Source organism: Sylvia atricapilla, chromosome 7, assembly GCF_009819655.1.
Source record: "Sylvia atricapilla isolate bSylAtr1 chromosome 7, bSylAtr1.pri, whole genome shotgun sequence".
NCBI lineage: Eukaryota > Metazoa > Chordata > Aves > Passeriformes > Sylviidae > Sylvia > Sylvia atricapilla.
Genome location: NC_089146.1, coordinates 22,451,279 through 22,471,577, shown reverse-complemented (window position 1 = coordinate 22,471,577; position 20,299 = coordinate 22,451,279). Strand labels below are relative to the sequence as shown.

The window sequence follows — 20,299 nt, the reverse complement described above, 5'->3', positions numbered from 1 at the left end:
TGCCTTGCTGTGAAGTAGGCATTGGGTGTGCAGCCAAGGGAAGCCCAGCTGCATTTATGCCAGGGGGGTGCAAAGCAATGTAGGGAGACCAAAGCATGGGGACTTCACGCTTAATTATTTGTATTTTTTCCTGGCAGAAAAACCCACACCTTCATAACTCTGAGGGCCATCGTAAATACTTGAAGCTGATGGAGAAAATCCCTGAAGATGCAGAGGCCACAGTGGTCCTTGTGGGTAAGAGATGGCATGTGGAGTCCCCCAGTGACTAGTGCAGATCCTGGTGTGGCCCCAGCTGTATGTGCCCTCACTCCCAAGGGGGTATTTGGTCGTCTCATACATGTTCAGCTGGGAAGTGAGCCTGGTACACTCTCTCCTTTGGTGATGGTTCACGTTCAGTTTGTGTATAGCAGGGTAGTTATTTTCCTAAATTAAAGAAGAGGTTGGTAGACACTGCTGCTGGGGGCTGGGGCCCAGCTTAGGGGTGGAAGTCCTGCCAGGCTCACAGAATGTCTGATTTCACAACTCAGAAGTAGATTAGTGATGCCTGATGGACTGATGGCAAAACCATCACTCTGCCCTTTGATCATTGCTGCTCTCTTTTTTGGCCACTTAACACTTTGCCAGCAGCTGGGCCTTGTCCCTGACCAGTGTTGGCTGCTGGCTGTGTGTGCCAGCAAGCTTTGAGTTGACAGAAGCAGGGCCTGGCTGGTGGCAAGATCTCAGGTATTGACTGTAGCACTACCAGGACATATTTCTCTGTACAGGAGGGCTGTAAGCAGGCAGGCTTGAGCATCAGTGGGCTTGGTGCCTTCTGATTGCAAGAGTATTCCTTCTTGGCACTTTGCTGGTGTTAACTTCTCAGCAAACCATGCAATACTACAAGCAAAGTAAATACCATTATCTACCCAGTAGATTAAAAGCTCAGGCAAAGAGGCTTGGCAGTTAAACCAAACTGATGCTTAATCATGACAAGGCCAAATCAGTTTCATAAATGCACTTTTGAGTACTCAAATAACTAAACATTGGCTTGTTTCGCAGCTAAGGCTGTGTCTTGGGGTTTGCTTTGACTCTCAGAAGGCCCAGATTTGCCAGCCTGACACAGAACACAGCTCTTTGCTGGACACAGATGGCATAAAGATCAGTAATAATGCCAGAGAAATACCAGTATTCAATCAACATTTGTGTTCAGTATGTGAAGGAAGCGGCTGGTGTGCTGGAGGATGCGGGAGTACTTCCCAATCTGCTAGAAACTGAGGAGACTGCCAAACACTGATGAGATGGAGACATTGCAAAACAAAATGTGCAGTTTGCACCTATGAGTCTTTAGAGCACCGACTTGCTTTTCTATGAAAAAGAAATGTTTAGGAATACAAGGAACATAAAAGGTAACAGAAAAAGCTCATAGCATCAATGGTCAAGGAGGGAAGAACAGTGAGCCATTACCTATAGGCTGTTTAACCTGACATCCTTCTCGGCCAACACAGTGGCAGAGCTAATATGGGATTCAATTAATAAAGAGCTAAAGAAGATGAATGTGATTATTGCCAGGCAGTAAGGTTTATGGGAAATAGGTCATGTCAAGCAAACATGATTTAATTATTTGATGATATTAGAAGTTTGTTTGATAAAAGTAACATGTAAGAGGTTTCCTTTTGTAAGTGGGAAGCAACCTTCTGATTTAAACTTAGCCCCTTATAGTGTAAGGGCTTGCAGGAACCTCCAAAAACCCTGTCTATGCTGTTAAAGGCAGCCCAGTACAGCTCACTCCAGTGATTAACTCTGCTCCAAACATTGCCCCCTGGTAGGTTGTGTGCAGTTTCTGGAGCAGCCAACCATGGCCTTTGTCCGACTAAATGAGGCTGTCTTCCTGGAATCAGTCTTGGAGGTCCCAATTCCTGTCAGATTCATCTTTGTGCTGCTGGGACCTAGCCAGGCCAACATGGACTACCACGAAATTGGCCGCTCAATCTCCACCCTCATGTCTGACAAGGTGAGGAGCTGATGGGCAGTGATGCTGTAAGGGAGCTTTGCTGGCTCCTTAGAAGAGAGGCCTGAGATGAGAGCTGTGCAAAGGCTCAGGTGGGGTAGGCAGGTGTGACACCTGGGATTTTTAGGATCAGTTTGGCTTGGCCAAGGAAGAATCCTCCAGGGCAGAGGAAAGAGTAGGATAGACACTTACTTGGCTGAGACAGAGTGTGCTAGGCTGGGTGAAGAAAGGGACCAGGTGGAAGTAGGAGAAAAGGACAACCCAGGGTTAGAGGAGTGATGTTCAGTCGACATTTTACAAAGAAGTGGGGAGGCTAAGTGATGCCTGTGACCATAGCACCTGGCCCAGACCACACTGACAAAAAATCTGAGCAGTTCCTGGGGACTGTTTTTAGGTGTTTGCATGAAGCTTTCTAGCTGAGTCTGATGGCTAGGGCATCCATGCAGAGGAGTACATCCATATAGCAGAGATGAGGAGGCAGGAAGGTTTTTCTACCAAGCAAGTGCACTGCTAGAAGTCCCCCATCTGTCTAGATGGCAATGAAATTGATTATCTTGGTATGGAATTAAATGCAAATGAAGGACAATCTGAGCATCTGTTGCATTCATCCAGCACAAGAGGACCAGAGGTTCACAGGTCGTTCCTGCTGATGCCATGTAATTATAAGCAAGTAGCAAACCTTTCTGTACTGCCACTAGTGCGCAACTTTCACTGAACTGGAGACTTAAAGGCTCAGTCAGAAAAAGTGCATTAGAGGCAGCAAGATTGAAAGATTCCTTCCCTGAAGTTGCATGGGGCTCAGCTGAGAATGTGTTTCTAGCCAGAAGAGGTGAGGTGCCATTCCAGCTTCAGTGCTGTGTTTATAGCTGATCTCGTTTATTTGAGCCTCTGTTCCTCTTGCTGGAAGAGCAGAGCCAGCTGCTGCAGCCGGGGCCAGCCACAGCAAGGTTACACAGTCCTGGCGCCGTGGAGAGAGAGTACAGTATCATTTACATTGAGGCTGTGGCTCCAGGGAGTCTGTGTGCTGCAGGGACCTTAGCTGTCCCCTACCTCCTTTACAGGCTGTTCACTCATTCATCATCCTCCAGCCTTTTCTCTGGAGGCATATTCCAGAGGCAGTGCAGCACTTTCTTCCACCTGTTTGCCAACACCTCTCTGCCTGGTCTCCTTAGACCTTCCTTGCTAACCTGCTCTCACTGTCAGAAATATCTCCCCTCTTCTGCCTAGTTTCCTTTGCATGGCTTCCCTCATGCTGTAAATGCCTATTTTCTCGCTTTCTTTCTGTCTCTCATGTGGAGACTCTCAAGAGTCTCTTAAGCTCCCTGCTCAGGTCATGGTTCTTGCACTTTATAACTGGTGCTTTAGGGCTCTACCAGCTTCTCCCTCAAAACAGGTGGCAGGATTCAGGAGTGTGGGTCACAGAGTAGTGAGATGAGTAGTGGATGAAAGAGCAGAATGTTACTCTAAAGGTCACAGCAAATGTTGTTTTCCCAGGCTGTAGGTATCTGGGTCTAGTCTTGGTCTGAGCCTTCACCTTTTCTCTTTTTCCCTGCCCCTTCCAGCACTTCCATGAGGCTGCATATATGGCTGATGATCGTCAAGATCTCCTCAATGCAATCAACGAGTTCTTGGACTGTAGCATTGTCATCCCCCCATCAGAGGTGGAGGGAAAAGACCTGCTCAAATCCATTGCCACCTTCCAGAAGTTGCTGCTGAAGAAGAGGAAAGAGAGGGAGCAGAAGTCCATGAAGGAGGGCACCGCTCAGGAAGCCAAAGGTCTCTCCATTCACATTTGGGCAAGTTTGTGCCTAGTGTCCTGTGTGCCCCAATGGGCCCTCCCCTCCCAGAGCTCAGCAGAGGGGTGAGCAGGGCCTGGATCCTGCAGTTGGGGAAGCAGGGAAAGGGGAGCAGGACAGTGACTGTGGGCAGCTCTGGTGGCTGGGGACAGCTGGAGGCTGTGAGGTGTGTGTTGCAGGGGGCCACCAGGCTAATGCTGCTCTATGAGGTATTGGGGACAGGGACAGCCCAACGGCCCAGCTGTGTTTCTTGCTGAAGCCCTGCCCTCCATGCCCCTCCAGAGCTGTGTGAAGTGAAAGCTGAGGAAGAAGAGGAGGAAGCTGAGGACGACCCTTTGAAGCGAACCGGGATATTTTTTGGAGGTCTGGTTCGGGACATAAAGCGCAGGTACCCCAAATACCTCAGTGACATCAGAGACGCCTTGCACAGCCAGTGTCTCGCAGCCGTTCTCTTCATCTACTTTGCTGCTCTCTCTCCTGCCATCACCTTCGGGGGACTCCTAGGTAATGGGCCTGCTTTCTGGTCTGCTCTTTGCACTCTGGGACACTGGCTGTGTCTGTGTGATGCTGTTCTGGGGTGGGCTTTGGCGCTGTTTGCTCAGGGAGAGTGGTGGTGCTGTGCCTCGGCTGCTGCCTTACTCCCTCCCTGCCGTTTGGCCTCTCCAGCCTCGGCTGCCCGGGCTCCCTCCTTGCTCCCTGCCTAACACAGGGCACCTCTGACTGATGGGATGGGGACCTGCCTCCTCTGTCTGGAGCTGTGCAGCCTGCCTGTCTGTGGTGATGGTGCCTATGTCCGTGCTATAACGCTCATACATTGTTCTCTTTCCCAGGAGAGAAAACTGAGGGTCTCATGGGGGTCTCCGAGCTGATAATCTCCACCTCGGTTTTAGGGATCCTCTTCTCCCTGCTTGGAGCCCAGCCACTCCTGGTCATTGGCTTCTCAGGGCCTCTGCTGGTGTTTGAAGAAGCTTTTTACAAGGTACCTGTGAGGCAGTGTCTGTACTTGGCACTTGACCACTCTGTCCTTGCTCTGCAGAGGGCGGCTGGCATTTCTCAGCTCTACAAAGAGTCTTTGTTAGTGTGAACTCTTCGAGTCCTTCCAGGCTGCTCTCAGCGCAGCCAGGGCTGCCCTTGGCTCTCTTGACCATTTGCAGGTCCCACTACAGGAACTTGTATCTCCTGTTGCTACATCCCTTATCCCTTGAGGTGTGACACTGGTAACAGCACTCCTCTATATGCTGACTGTGAGGAGAGCACTGTCCCCCAGCTCTGTGCTGCAGCTCATTGGCATAATGAGCACTTGTAGCTGCATCCTAAAACTTTCTTGGTTTTGGAGCTTCCTTTGAAGACCATTTCACCACTTTTACCTGTGTCCAGGTTTCCTTTTATGGGAGCTCAATAACATACCACCCGTTTGGGACATGCCACATATATCACTCCCACCTCTAAGGATGAACCCAAGGGTGTGTGCAGAGGTATCCTGGTCAGCCAGGATGGATATGTTTCTTGCACAAGTAGCATGAACTTTTTGCTCTTGAAAGCATCCCTATATTGCTGTACCTTCAAGCAGTGGATCTAATTCTTCTTGTGTCTGATTCCCAGCATGTCTGTGTCTTTGAAAAAGCATGTTTTTTTCTACAGCTGGATTTTCACCTTGTCAAGAGTTTGGAGCTGCTGATGCTATTGCAGAGTGGGAATTTCTCTGCTCTCCAGTGACTGCACTTCTCACTGACTGCTTTTGCTCTGTCCAGTCACTTTGTACAGAGGAGTACCTCTGCCTGTTGTGGTACTGAGGAAGGCTGCAAAGGGAGGGATGTGATCTGTCCTGGAAATAGTTGGTGTATGTGGAGCAGAGGCAGTAGAGATGGTCTCCTCTGTGGTCACAGCCTGGGGCCTTCTCTCCACACACACACACAACTGTCTGTATGCAGGGTGCTGTCTGAGGTTGTGGCCTTTATGCACTGGGATGTAGCTCAGGCTCTCCTTTGTAGGGAACAGGCTTGTGCTGTTGAGTGCATGGAGCAGTGGAGAGCTATGTTTGAGCAATGGCATCTCCATATGGGAGGGATGGGACATGTTATGCTTTGGCTGGCTTCAGCAGAGCATGAAGGAGGTACTGTTACAAAAACTAAGGCAGTAAAGACCTGCTTGGTGTGAGCTGTCAGGTATTAATGCAAAGTCTGCAAATATACCTGTAATTCTAGCCATGAATTCACTGATTCTGTGCGGGATGCCTGAGCAGATGTAGGTGCTTTTTTCCAGGACAGTCTTTGATCTTAATGGGGAGTGGATGGAGGAGGTAGCCTGAGGAGCCATGAGTAACTCCTTCCCCTTTCCATTTCAGTTCTGCCAGACACAAGGCATTGAGTATCTGACAGGCAGAGTGTGGATTGGTTTGTGGCTCATCGTCTTCATCTTCATTATCGTGGCAGCAGAAGGAAGCTTCTTGGTGCGCTACATCTCACCCTTCACCCAGGAGATCTTTGCTTTCCTCATCTCCCTCATCTTTATCTATGAGACCTTCTACAAGCTGTACAAGGTGAACCTTCCCTGGGGAGATGGGCTGCTACATCTCTTAATCCCTCAGGAACCTGCTGCTTTAGCACACAGGAGGAGAGGGAACAGGGCCAGCTCAGCAACAACTTTCCTAGACATTCTGCAGAGAAGTTCTTTGCTGGTCTCATGCCTCAGCCCAGCTGGCTCCTGTGCCACCACAGAGGGTGGCAGGAAGAGCCCTAATGTCTCTCTCCCCTTCTCTTCCTGCAGGAGACATTAAAGAGGGGCCACTTTTCTCTCCCCAACCCTCTCCAGCTGGGTAGGTTGTGAGGCGAGGTGACGGATGCTGGGATTGTCCGTGCCCACCATCTACTGCCCTCACCTCTCCACAGAGCAGGACACCTCCGCTTCCCCCTGCCCCCAGTAGTGACAGTGCCCCCTGCCCCTCCCTGCAGTAACTTGTCTGCTGCTTCTCTCACCTGCTCAGGTGTTTGCAGAACATCCTTTGCTGAAGTTCTACCCACCAAATGTGCAGAGCAGCCCGAATGCCAGCGTGCTCTCTACAGATGCCATGTCACTGGGAACCAGGATGCAGCCCAACACTGCTCTGCTCTCCCTCATCCTCATGCTGGGCACTTTCTTCATTGCCTTCTTTATGCGCAAGTTCAAGAACAGCCGCTTCTTAGGAGGAAAGGTGAGAAGTTTGTGGGATTCACATGTTAAGGACAAAGGGAAATGCCAAATAAATAATGCTTCTGGCTACAGACCTTTATTCTCCAGAACACTTGGACGTCCCCCAAAGAAACACCAGGAATCCTTTAAATACTTTGCAGAAGGAATGGTAGCCCACCCTTGGGTGCAGACAAGAGCTGACCATTGATGATGGTATCTACACTGTCGTGCTCCAGTGAGGCTTGCTGGAAAGTCCTCTGGACCTTGGGAAAGCTCCTTAGACTGGAATACCAGTCTGTTAAACTAGAATATAAGAAGAGCTTACAACTTCTTCTCTTTGGGCATCTGTCTACATGCAGGGTATCTGTGTAATACCTGGAGCACTGTCTGAATAGGCCAGCAGGAGCAATTAGCCAGTCATTTAAGAGCATGTTATGTGGGCTGTGGGATGCACAGCCCCATAGGTCAAGGCTGGGTTTTCTTGCCCTGCCCATCAGCAGTGCTCAGGTTTGGAGTGGTGCTTGGCCCTATCTGGGGCCTCTCTTTGCCATAGGCTCCCCATAGCAGGATGCAGGCATGGAGCTGGCCTGTTCCTTTTCCTAATGACAGGTCTGTGTTCTGCAGGCGCGGCGGATCATCGGAGACTTTGGGATCCCCATCTCTATCCTGGTCATGGTGCTGGTGGATTACACCATCACTGACACATACACACAGGTAGGTGCCAGCACTGCCCTTGGAGCCTCTCCTGCAGCCCAGCAGTAATCCCTGTGGCACTGGCCTGCTCTTGTGCAATGGGGAATTTGTATTTCCTGCCTCTTTAGTCATAACAGCAGAAAGCAAACAGAAACATTCCCCTCATCCTCACTCCCACGCTAAAGGGAAGCTCCAAGGGTCTTGCCGAGGCTGAGGCCAGAGCACCAGGGACTGGAGTGCCCTGGTGTCCCTCTGGTCTTCCAGCTGCTAGTAGGGGAGGGTTTAGGGGCTTTAGGGATATTCAGTGCAGTTCATTCCTTGTTTTCAATCTAAACACTTGCAGTCAATCAACAAGACATAAACTGTTTATGCACACTGAAGAAGATGGCATGTAGAATGGTTTAAATGGGGTATTTGTCATGAGTTTAGTACTCAACATACTTACTCTCTTCTTGACTGTAGGATACTAATATTTTGATCACTGTATCTCAAACACAATTTTTTTCCCCAGTTCATGCATAAACTTAAGTTTGTTAAGTTAATGTTATTGAACAAACGTATCTCACAGGTTTCATTTTTTCTCCTTTTTTAGTAGATATGGAGTTTTATATTTTTGTTTTGTTGTTTTGGTTTTTTGGTTTTTTTTTTTTTTTTTTTTTGTAAGATTGGGAAGAGGGTGAAAAGTATTTCCTGTTCATCATGCAAGCTTTTTATCAAAACAGCCCAAGGCTTGGTTGAATCCAAATGCAATTTTGTTCATTTGAATTTCAATGAAAACTTTCAGTCCATCAGACATCAGTAAAATCATGCACTTTGTTACATTCTTTTCATACCCTCCTACATTTCTGCAGTTAATATCAAAAGCATTATCATTTTAGTATTAACTCAGCATATGTACAAAGCTTTCCAAGAAAATGGTACTTAGTTACACAGCTTAACTCAAGGACAAACATTCCAGAAATATTATTCATACTTACGCTGATTAACATAAATGCAAATCATAAACTCTGCCTGCAGTGCAGATAGCAGAAATTGCTGTAGAGCAGCACAGAGCCAAGGGTTCAAAAGCTGATGAATGCTGGGTCAGGATGATGTACAGCTAGGAGTCTGTGTGGTCTGATGGAAGCACAAACATGATATTCCCTCTGAACATGGTCAGGGTGAGGTCATTTCCACAGAATGTGGCCACTTCTGGGGTTTGCACTGCAAAAACAATGCTGTAAAATATATCAGAAAAGCCTTGGAAAGTCTGGAAAGCCACCTCAGAAAATGGTAGGCAGTTCAGAACACTTAATTTGTCCAAGGAGCATTTTAACTGTGGTCTGCAGTTACTGACATGGGGGCAAGGTTCCTGAGGGAAGATACTTTTTTCGTCTCGTGGAAAAAAATGAAGGGAATTTAAGTAGCTGAAAGGAAATGACAAAGGCCCATGTTAGGGAACATGGAGTTTTTTGCACTGAAGGGGATTATCCATGAGAAAGTTCTGCTCAGTTCAGGGTGGCTTATCCCGTCATCTGAGGCATTCAGACCAGGGAGAGCAGGAGGATCAAAGCCGTGTGACACTCTGGGTTGTTTATATTAATGAGTAACTGCTGGGTTTTGCAACTGCACCACCAGAAGCTGAATGTCCCCTCTGGCCTGTCGGTCACATCTCCTCACAAACGTGGCTGGTTCATCCACCCCATGGGCAGTAGTGGGACCTTTCCGCTGTGGATGATGTTTGCCTCTGCCATCCCTGCCCTCCTGGTCTTCATTCTTATCTTCATGGAGACACAGATCACTACGTGAGTACCTCCCCCTCCAACCTCAACCACTGCTAACCCCTAGACAGGCAAGGACAGGATGGGTGATGGTTCACTTGGAGATGCAATGGACATCGCAAAGGAACAGCAAGAGCAGGATCCTGGCCATTTCAGACTGTAGCTTGGCTTCTCCCATCATCTTTTGTCTCCCCTCTTACCATATGGTGTGGTGGAGACCTGCCTCAGGCAAGCACAGGAGGAAACTTCTAACCTGTGGCTGACAGCCACCGTCCTGCTCCTCAGCCATCTTCTTGTTACCCCCATGTGTGCTGTCTCCAGAGAGCAAGTGTTGTCCTCAGCTGCTGTGCTGTCCCTGGGCACTGACCTGGGCCTCTCACTTACCCAGGTTCTATTTTCTTTCAGGCTGATTGTTAGCAAGAAGGAGAGGAAGTTGCTGAAAGGCTCTGGCTTCCACCTGGACCTTCTGCTCATTGGCACTATGGGGGGGCTTTGCGCTCTCTTCGGGCTGCCCTGGCTGACGGCAGCGACAGTGCGCTCTGTCACCCATGTCAATGCCCTGACCGTCATGAGCAAGGCCATTGCACCTGGGGAGAAGCCCAGGATCGAGGAGGTGAAGGAGCAGCGTGTGACTGGAGTGCTCATTGCCGCCCTTGTTGGTGAGCCTCTGCTCAGGGAACACGGGAGGGGAGAGGTCAGGGACAAGCGCTTGAATCTCCTGGCAGTGTCCCTGCCCCGTGGGCCAGTCCATGCTCTGCTCATTGCAGGACTGCCCACACCTACCCATTTTGAACTTCCTTTCCCTTGTGCCCCAGGACACAGAGGAGGTGGGAGAGGGACAGAGGCTGAGGTGCTTTGCAGAGGGTCTGGTGTGGGACACATGTCCTGAGCTCTGTCTGTGCAGGTCTGTCCATTGTGATGGGGAACATGCTGCGGCAGATCCCCCTGGCTGTGCTCTTCGGCATCTTCCTCTACATGGGGGTTACATCACTCACTGGCATCCAGCTCTATGAGCGCCTGCTCCTGATCTTCATGCCATCCAAGCACCACCCTGACCACATCTACGTTGTCAAGGTGAGCAAAGGCAGGTTGCACAGAATCAGGTAATGAGGAGGAGAGGAAGAAGAAGCAGGTGAGAGGAGGATGGTATTTTGCAGGAGTGATACTTGGCTTGGTCACTCTGCTTGGCTGCAAGTTTGTGCTGAGGAGTAAGACATGCATAGAGGTGGTACAATGCTGGTAGGCTGCACCCAGGAGTGTATTGCCAGGCTATTGTATGGATGGACAGACGATTTGTAGGATTGATGCTCTGGTTGAGGGGGTAGAGGGACACTGCACTGCCAGGTGGGTATGCTGCCAGGTAGCACAGAGGCTGATGTGTTATGGAGTTCCACCTGGCTGTAGACTAAAGGCAGGTAGACTCTGCAGCAGCAGGTACTCTGCTGTACTATGCTGTGCAGAAGAGTATTGTTTTGCCAGTTGGGTCTTTGTTAATCTGTGTGGAAAGATAATGTGTTCTTAGACTGGATTTACCTACTAGGTGAAGACCTGGAGAATGAATCTCTTCACCTGCATTCAGCTGGCCTGCATTGTGCTGCTCTGGGTGGTGAAATCTACAGTGGCATCGCTGGCCTTCCCCTTTGTCCTGATCATGACAGTGCCGTTGCGACGCTTCGTGCTGCCCCGCTTCTTCCACGACAGGGAGCTCAAAGCGGTGAGCAGACAGCTGTCCTCAGTCTAGCTTGCAACACTGGAGTGAGACTGGGGAGATTTGGCAGCCTGAAAGGCTTGGGAGATCATGGGCCAGCAAAGCCTTGAGGGTCTTTGCTCAATAGCAGTAAGTGGGTGGATGGCTTCCTTGGATCTTGTAGCCCTAGGAGTGCAGTATGAGATGGATGGGCAGCCTGGGGCAAGGAAACAGGTTCCTATGAGGCAGAGGCCTGTAATAAGGATTTCCCCTTCTATCTTGTGGCTCATTCGTCAAGAAACACACCATTTCCCCACTGAAGCAGCAGCAAGAACAGCCCAGCAAGAAATCAGAGCCTATGGCATTTCAGCATGTAACCACAGTGCCAGGGTGCTGGCAGCTCTTCAAGAGTTGGCAGCTCCTCTGCTGCTGTCAACATCCTGAACTTCTGTTGGAGAAAAGCCTGGAGCACCACCCAGAAGTGAGTGCTGCCAGCAGGGGGAGAGGAAGGAGCTGCAGTGCTGGACCAAAGCCCCAGGCATTAGAATAGAAAGGGCATCGGGCTGGGGATGCATGGATGGGCATAAGGATCTAAAAGATTCTGTTGAGAGGGGAAGGAGCAAGAGCTTGGCTTTTCTCAGCACAGCCCAGCTAGCTGGGTTGCTGTGTGCTGATCCCTCTGTGCCAGGCTTGACCCCACACTGGGGATGGGTGTGGCCTTCACAGCCTGGTCTCTGCCTCTTCCCAGTTGGACTCGGAGGATGCGGAGCCAAATTTCGACGAGGATGGCCGGGACGAGTACAACGAGCTGCACATGCCTGTGTGAGCTGCCTCACGCCTGGTCACCCCTCCCAAGGACTAACTGGAGACTTGCTGTGAGTCACAGTGTCTCTTGCCTGGACCAATGAATGGCTGTCCATAGCCCTGCAGGATGCAGCCCTGGCTCTGGCTGCCCCATCGCTCGCTCAGCAGAGGCTGTGAGTCTCTCTCCTCTTGGACCTGGTGGGCTGAGAGATGCCTCTCACATCTCAAAGCTGTGTGGGTCTTGAGTGCCCATGGGTTAGGGGTCTGTCCCCTCTCTGCAGGAGGCAGCCTGTGCCTGGTCTCCAGGTGGTGAAGGGGAACCATGCCAGCTGGTGCCACTGCATTCCCCTCCACTACCATGATGTTGGGTAGCTTGGGTAGCTCAGCACATGACACTGAGCACTCACAGGAATGGGCTAGAAGCTGCCTCTTCTCCCAGGCTAGCAATCTCCTCTATTCAGCTGGCAGATGCCTTGTTCCTGGTCCCTCTGCCCTCTTATAGGAGTGCTCACACCGGGCCTCTGTCACAGCTACTGGCCCATGGGGCTGCTGCAGCCTAGAAGACAGGCAAAGAGGGACTGGCACCCTGGCCCAGTCCTCCAGACCATCTTCTGTCCAGTCACCTTCCCTCATGACTGTTTTCAGCTCTTGCTTGACATAGAAGAGGCTGTTTGGTTCCTCTCCCTCTCAGTTTTCCTTACCTTATTTCCAAAGGCAAACTGCACAGGGAGGGAAAGCTAGAAACAAGCATGTATCCTGAAGACTTGAATGCTTGCCCTCTTGCAGGAGCTAAGAGGAGTCCTCTGCCATTCTGCACCTCCACAGAGGTTGCAGCAGTAAACACTCATTACAGGGCTGTATCCCAGTTCCTGATCCCCACATTCCTGTCTCTGGGAACAAACCATGTGTAAGAAGCTATACAAGAAATGTAGTGCTGGAGCACAAAACAATCCTTTGGGTCCCCTCCCTTTCCCTGTGCGGTGATCCACTGAGTCTGGCTCCCTGCAAGCCTACAAGGAACTCACTGAAACCCCAGCCTCCGTTTTGCTGTCATACTGAGATCGCCTTTCACATCCAGCTGTGCTCTCCAGGTGGGAAGGAGGAGCACTCAGGGTGCCCAGCACTCAGCCCCCCATCACCTCTGGGCAGCTCCACAGAGTCACAGAATGGGTCAGGTTAGGAAGAGACCAGAGTGGATCATCTGATCCAACCTCCTTGCCCAAGAAGTATCATCCCAGATCACGTGGCCCAGGATTGTATCCAGACGGTTCTGCAATATCTCCAGTGAGGGAGACTGCACAGCCTCCCTGGGCAACCTGTGCCAGTGCTCAGTCACTGCACAGTGAAGTTCTTCCTCATGTTCAGGTGAGACTTGTTGTGCATCACACCTTTCCACCTGACACAGATGTTCCCTGCCTGTCCCTGAGCCTTTGTTCAGAGCTGGCCCAGAAACTGTTTGATGGTGCCCTTGCTGCTCCTGGAAACTCCAAAGGTAGTGCCAGAAGAGAAAGGCAGCCCAGCCTCTTCCTGATGGTCAGAGCTGGACTGGTCTTCCAGAGGAAGCTGGGTTGCTCACTTCACCATTGGATTTGGGAGAAGATGCTGCCCCCATTCCCACTTACCAGCCTGGCTCCTGCGAGAGATGGTTGGTGCTTCATTACCAGGAGGGTCCAATGCCTTCCTCAGGAGGCTGCAGAAATATCCCATCAGAGAAAGAAGCCTCCCCCACAGCAGGTCCTGCCCACAGCCTGGCCCCACTACAGGGCCCAGGGCAGAGAGACGAGTGTCTCTGTGTGTCTGTGGCCGTGTGTGTCCTGTCCTCCCTGTGTAGTGTAGGAGGCCTGTTGTTTCTGTGCATTGTGACTCCTCTGACTGTAGTGGAAACAGCTACACCAATAAACTCTTCACAGGAACTGTGCCTCTGGCTCTACACTTTCAGTTTTATTGCCAATGGCAATAAATTAATAAATAAATGGATTGAAATTCCCCAGCACAAAACTTACTTGCCCACTACAGCCAGCAAGGTAGCAAGCCCCAGCTGGAGCAAGGACTGTCACCATGTTACCCACTAGCAGCATAGAGATGGGCTTTCCATCATCATCAGTGGCTGCTGAAAACAGGAGGCCGAAGCCCATGTTTAACCACAAACATATTCTTCTGCCTGCTTGCATCCATATACATGTGCATGCTTGTGCCTGCGTGCTCAGCAGCACTCAGTGCCCATCTTGGGCAGTCTGTAGCCACGCACTGAATGGCAGGTCCATGGGCTGAGCACAGAAGAAACATCTCATTAAACACATTTTTTCCATGCTTTCTTCCCAGGCAGGAATTGAGCCAGGTCGCTGTGAGCTACTGGCTGCCTGCAGCCCATGGTGATGTGTTGGATGTCCTCCAGTCTTGCTCTCCAGGATGCTGCTGCTGGGAGTAGGTGGAAGTCCTACTGCCCATGGTCAGTCACTGGCTGCTCCAGGGGCTGGCTGCTGAGGCATAGAGGGCTGTGCCTGCCCAGGTACACAGGTGGTGGCCATCCTGTTTCTGAGCCGGGTGTGCTGTAGGGCACACAGTGTATGGCCTCACAGCACCCTCTCCAAGGTCTGGCAGCACTGCAGAACCTGCAGGAGAGGAAGCAATGTGGATGCCTATATCCTGAGCATTCAGTTGGGTTGGATGGGAGTATTCATGACCCACAGGCTGCTCTGCCATGTTAGGAAACGCTCCCTCTCCCACTCTTCACTCCTCAGCTCTCCCTTCCTTATATCTCAGTGTCCAAACCAGCAGACCATTGGTTTGAACTGGAAAGATAATGGCTGTACGTAGTCCTACAAGACTCACGTCTCTCCCTGGATGTGCAGCATCCCGGACCGGACCGCAGCAGTGTCCCCAACCACCCTGGCATGCAGACCAGGGAGCACAAGCAGAGTGACATGTGGTCCTTACAGCATCAATCCTCCAGATGAGGATGGGCCTGACCTCCAGCTCCAGCAGCCAGTCAGCCTCCAGGATGCTGTGGTGGTACTCCTCTAGCTCCAGACTCTTCTGCCGTTCCTCTGCCAGGGCAGCCTCATGCCGGCGAGCCCCCATAGCTGAGCTCTGCCAGGGCTGGGCCAGCCCCAGCCCCTCGCCCTGCTGCTGCAGGTGCAGGAGGCAGATGCGCTGGGAAACACCACAGGCCTGGGCATGAAGGATGGCCACCCGCTCCCTCCTGCAGCAGCTCCTCCTGGCTCTCCTGCAGCTGGGCTCACAGCACCCTGTGCCTGAAGGCTTCAGTGGGAACATGGGGTTGGGTAAACCCAGGGGAGAGTTGGGCTTCTGAGGGGCCCTGCTGCATGGAGGAGGCTGTACAGTGCCAGGACCCAACCCTGCTCTGCTCCATGCTGGTGGCTCCAGTGGCAGTGATGGTGACAGTGATGCTGATGGTGCAGGGAGTGGCCATACCTGTTGCGGTGAGGAGACACTCACTTCTGGGTGAGATCTGCTGTGGCCAAGCTCTGGTGAAAGACATCAGGGACCAGTCTCAAGACCTTCACAAAGGGTCCCACATCAGCAAAGCCCCACAGGTCATGCAGGCTCTGGGGGCTGAAGACCCTCTGGCTAAGGGTACCCCCTGCAGCAGCAGCCCCCAGTTACGCTGATGGACAAAGAGCTGTGCAGCCAGGTGGGGGATGGATGCCAGCGGGGACTGTGGGGTCGGACAGGCAGCCAGCTCCTCATGCATGTATAAGTTCTTACAGATGGGGAGCATCACCCTGGCATCAGACCTCTCCTTCAGTGTGCTCAGGTGCTGCAGGTAGCTGGCCAGCCAGTCCACGTAGCTGCTGGCCATGTCAGGGCTGGCTGAGCCAGGCTGGCAGCGGGCAAGCCTCTGCAGGTGCTGCCAGCTCTCTGCCCACCCCGAGGGGCTCTGTGGCAGCACCAGTAGCAGCACATGGTACCGGCTGTGCAGGTCAAGGCCCTCCTGGCACCACTGCATGTGCCTCATGAAGGTGCTGATCTCCCCTTCAAGGGCAGAGTAGAGGGCCTCCATGGGTGGCCACAGTGATGGAGAAGAGTTGGCCAGAATCACAGCTCATCCACATGGTCCTATGCCCTGGATGTGCTGCAAAACACACTGCACCAGGATGCCACGTAGGCAGGATTTCTGCAGAGGCTCTGGTTTGGGTCACACTCGTGAACTCAGTCAGCAATCAGTTCTACCAAAGGCTAGTGTGCTGCTTGAAGAGTGGGACATCTGTCCAGCTTGGAGGAGTCAGTCCTGGTTGCTCTGCCAAAGGAGAGACTGTGAATGGTTGGAGAGGAGGGCAACAGGGATGGGCTGAGGCAGGAGGAGTAAAGGGGCTGCAAGGGGTACACTCCATGGGGTACCCCCACTTTACTCAGACCAGAGAAGCAGGGAGAGGCTGCTGGGTGCTGGCACACCAGGAGCCTGATGGATCACAAAATACTGCTGCAGTGCAGGGGGAGTAGCTGAGAGGCTGCCTGCAGATTCAGGGAATGCTCCTGTGCTGGGCTGGGAAGAATACTCTGGGTGTCTGTAAGCCCCCACTTCCCCAGGGGGTGCTCTGGGATGAGGCAAGTGTTCACTTGCTCCCTGATAGGAGACTCACTTATGCCAGACCAAGACTGCACTCCCACCAGAAGTTTCTCCCTCTTTGCTATATGAGGTTTATCTTTACAAAAGTAAGCCCATCCAGAGACTTAAAAATAGAAGGTCCATTCCCAAAATTATCAACATTATTATTTTAAACAACTGTATTGTTTAAGCAAACTGTTTGGGTTTCTGTTTCCAGAACAGAAACCTGGGTTCAAGTGCACTCAAGTTATCTTCTCCAGTTATTTTTGTTCTCTGCAGCCAGGAGGGGCTGGCACACCTCTTGTCAGATACCACTGGCACCCATTCACATGGCCCTAAGCCTGGGAAGTTAAGGAAACTGCTAGCTAAAACCATTTCTACAACAAAACTGAGAACAAGAGCCAGTGGCAAAGTTTCCCCTTTCCCCCTGTGGACCTGAAAGGCAGGAGCTTTTGTGTCTGCTTTTCATTCAAACTTCATTAAAATAAATTTAAATAAACCTTCTTTCCTCTTCCCCATGAGGAGGGGTTTGTGGAATTGTGGGGCAGGTAACAATGGCAGGAGGTGGCAGCACAGTGCATTCCTCACATTGGCAGGAGTGAGTGGCTCCTGTTTGCTATCCCCAACACAAGTGGGTTTGTTCAGATGTGAACTGCACCATTTTGGGGAGAGCAGAGCTCAAGCTGAGCAGGACAATGGTTGAGTATGAAGCCCCAAGAGCAGCCCCAGGTCAGGGATGCTGGGGTCCTGCTCGCTGTTGCAGATGCTGAGGACCATCTTCAGCAAGTACTGCATCCCTGCCATGGTCCCAGCCCAATGCTCTCTGTCTCCTGCCCTCCATCCACGTCCTCTTCATGTCACTAAAAAGAAGGGACTCACCAGCCCCAGGAAAAGCACCAGGGAGAGAAGAAAGTGCTAAGCAGGGCTCTGCTGACCACGAGGGGAGGAACCTGCCCTCTTCACGCATGGACACAAACCTTCCTCCCCATGGGGACAGCAGGTTTGGACGTGTCCCTCGTGCTGCAGCCAGTCTTTCCCAGAGCCAGTTTCCAAGCCCTCAGACATTGCCACGGAACAACAGAGCAGAGATGAGGTTCCGTCCAGCTCTTCTCCCTCACACAGGTCTTAGCAAAGGATATTTTCCTAGCAGGGATGTCTGAATCCTTGGCACAGGAGTAGACAGCATGTTTCCTCAGTACAGGTGAGTACTCCTGTAATTTATCTGGCTTTCACTCCTTTGCCATGGGAGGTTTGCTTTCTGGCTGCTGCCCAGTGCCCCTGCCCCATCCCTCCCAGCGCATCCCCTCAAGGCTCTCCAGCCTCCTGGCTCTGAAGTGCCTGTGCTGGGACTGGTCTCCAAAGGGAATCTTTGCAGAAGTGATTGAGGCACTTCTGGGACAATTCTGTGCCTGTGCAAGGTTCCTCTGTCCAGGTGTGTACTTTTGGCTGGGACGCACCTGGTCACAAGCCACTGTGTCTTGCTCTGCAGAGATGGCTCTCATGAGCTCCCATGCAGAGAGGAGGCAATGCTGCTGGGAGGTGTGGACAGGGAAGGCTCAACCTGAGCTCTGAAATGTGACTGCTAAAGCTTCTTTCCTGCAAGGAGCAGCAAGGAGGTGGGCTGGCACCCTACGTGGCTCAAAGGCGGCCATTCAAGAGTCAGAACAAGGATAAGTGCTGAGCACCAGTGCTGCACAACATCCCCCATCTTCCCTGCCACTTTGTTCTGTGACCCCCTGGGCTCCCAGATATGATCTTGTCATTGAGCAAGACATGATTTCTGCAGAGAGGGGGGGACCTTGTGATCTCTGCTGTGGGAGCCCAGCTGGATGATTTCCTTCATCTATCAGCCCAGTGTCCCTTGAGGATGTCCCCCCCGCCTCCAGCACACAGAGAACAGCAACCTCACTGGGGATGGGAGACGCTGGGGTGCAGCTGCCTCCTGCTGTGCCAGGCTCTTTTCCTCGGCAAAGACAGATGGCCAGATGCTGGGGCCAGCTACTGCAGCTCTGAACTGGGGCTGCACTCACTTTTCAGCCCTGGAGGTGTTAGCACAGCCTTGCCTGCTTTTTTCCTTCACTGGTCCAGGAGCACAGCATTTCAGGTTGCCTCCAGGGACTTAAAAGGAACAAGCTCAAACAAACAGGGCAGGGATGGGGATCCGTTTGACTGCAGGTGCACAGCAAGAAGAGCTCTCTCCTTCAGCACAAAAATGATTTTGCAAGCTGAAACTGTGCAGACAAGATCAGGAAGGAGAAACACACACAGCTTAGGATACCAGCACCCATCAGCAGAATTCAGCCAGGGGTAGAGATATGACACCATTTAACCTCCTTGCTTGCTTGCCTGGGTTGCTGGTTGTGAAGGAGACAAAGAGCTCCCCTGGCAAAACAGCCCAGTCTGGGAATTGCCTACACCACAGCTGCCTGACATACTTTCTACAGCATGAATCACATAGTAATGGTATCTGCAAGCAAAGCCCTGCTTATGCATTTAGTCAAGCAGAATCCACAAAGCTGCTTGTAGCAGAATCATCTGTGACCTCCACAGCATTGTGCCATTAATAGCAAGGTTTGGTCTGGGTCAAACAAAAGCAGGGCAGACTTAATAGGAGAGGAAATGAGGTGGATGCACTCGGCTGGCCTTTCCCCACATGCTCTTACTGTAATTATAGCCTGGTGCAGCTCAGCTCCCTCATTCAGAAGTCTCATCACTGGGACTGCATTTCTCATGGCCAAGGTGTAAATGCCACACACAGATATGTTGTGGCCCCAAGCAAACCGGCAGCAGCACAAAGGGAGCAGTGGCAGGGAACCTCAGCTTGTCACTGCCAGGAGCTGGATGTGTGGCCTGGGGTGTGGAAATGATAGGAAGGAAGGGTTGAGCTGAAGAACAAGACCAGGACCGTTATCTGCAGAGAAAGCTGGAGATACCTGATTATGGGTTTGGTTCATCAGCCCAGCCAAGTGCAGATGGGGCTGGTAGAAAGTCCCAGCTACAGTACTAGCCCCAGTGATGCAGCTCCGGAGGGTGCTTCAGAGGCCAAGGGGTGGCACATGGTCACAGTGGGGTGGATGTGCCCAGCATCCACCCTCTGGGCCTATCTGCTCCAACGATCTGCTTTTGTGCTCAGGCTATAAATGAAGAAACATCCTGTTTTCCTGACCTACAGAGAAAGGGCAGGCCTGGAGGGCATTCCTGTGCCTGGATGGGGTAAGAAGCTTTTGCCACTGCCATCAGACTAAGCAAGGGTGTAGCTGCCCTTGGCCCGAGCTCTGTAGTGTGCAGAGGCAGCACTGTGCATTGCAGTGAGACCAGCTCACTGCTGGTGGCTGAAGTGATAGAGGAGCCAGCAGGGTACCCAGGCAAATAAACCCTCCCCAGCCCACACTGTCCTCCCTTAGAAGGAGGATTCCCCCTCATGCTTCTGCTCTCTGGGGGACCAGGTGCCACAGTGCTTGGTGTGACCCTGTGAAAGCCTCTCCAGACATCCTTAATCACATTCCTCTGGAACAGGGACACATCTGGTACAAACATGATCCTGTCCCCGAGGAGCTTGGGCTAATTCCTGTCACAGAGCCTCAGAGCAGCCGCAGGCAGGGAGAGCTTCGGCAGAGCTTTGATCATCACCATTGTCACTTTGCAGGGGATGGGGCTGGAAGAGAGGTCCACAGTTTCATGAGCTGAGTTCAAGCAGCCCAAGCCTGAGCTAGCCTGGCCAGACTGACCAAGTCTGAGGTGTGGCTGGGCTACCCGCAGTCTGGGAATGGGAGAAGGGAGGACCTGCCCTTTTCATTGTTGATTTATAAGCTGATTTCAAGGAATTGTGAAACT

General features: G+C 51.7%; 1 protein-coding gene across 1 annotated transcript in view; it reads left to right on the top strand.

The window, feature by feature from the left end:
* LOC136363562 (unconventional myosin-X-like) overlaps window positions 1-20,299 on the top strand; it is a 121,093-nt gene that overhangs the window by 9,258 nt on the left and 91,536 nt on the right. Inside the window, exons 7-17 of the mRNA XM_066322904.1 lie at window positions 138-234; window positions 1,806-1,990; window positions 3,550-3,763; window positions 4,066-4,287; window positions 4,614-4,762; window positions 6,128-6,322; window positions 6,767-6,973; window positions 7,576-7,665; window positions 9,262-9,428; window positions 9,810-10,063; window positions 10,309-10,478. Of these exons, the coding sequence (XP_066179001.1) occupies window positions 138-234; window positions 1,806-1,990; window positions 3,550-3,763; window positions 4,066-4,287; window positions 4,614-4,762; window positions 6,128-6,322; window positions 6,767-6,973; window positions 7,576-7,665; window positions 9,262-9,428; window positions 9,810-10,063; window positions 10,309-10,478 (1,950 nt within the window). The remainder of the gene's footprint in view (window positions 1-137; window positions 235-1,805; window positions 1,991-3,549; window positions 3,764-4,065; window positions 4,288-4,613; window positions 4,763-6,127; window positions 6,323-6,766; window positions 6,974-7,575; window positions 7,666-9,261; window positions 9,429-9,809; window positions 10,064-10,308; window positions 10,479-20,299) is intronic.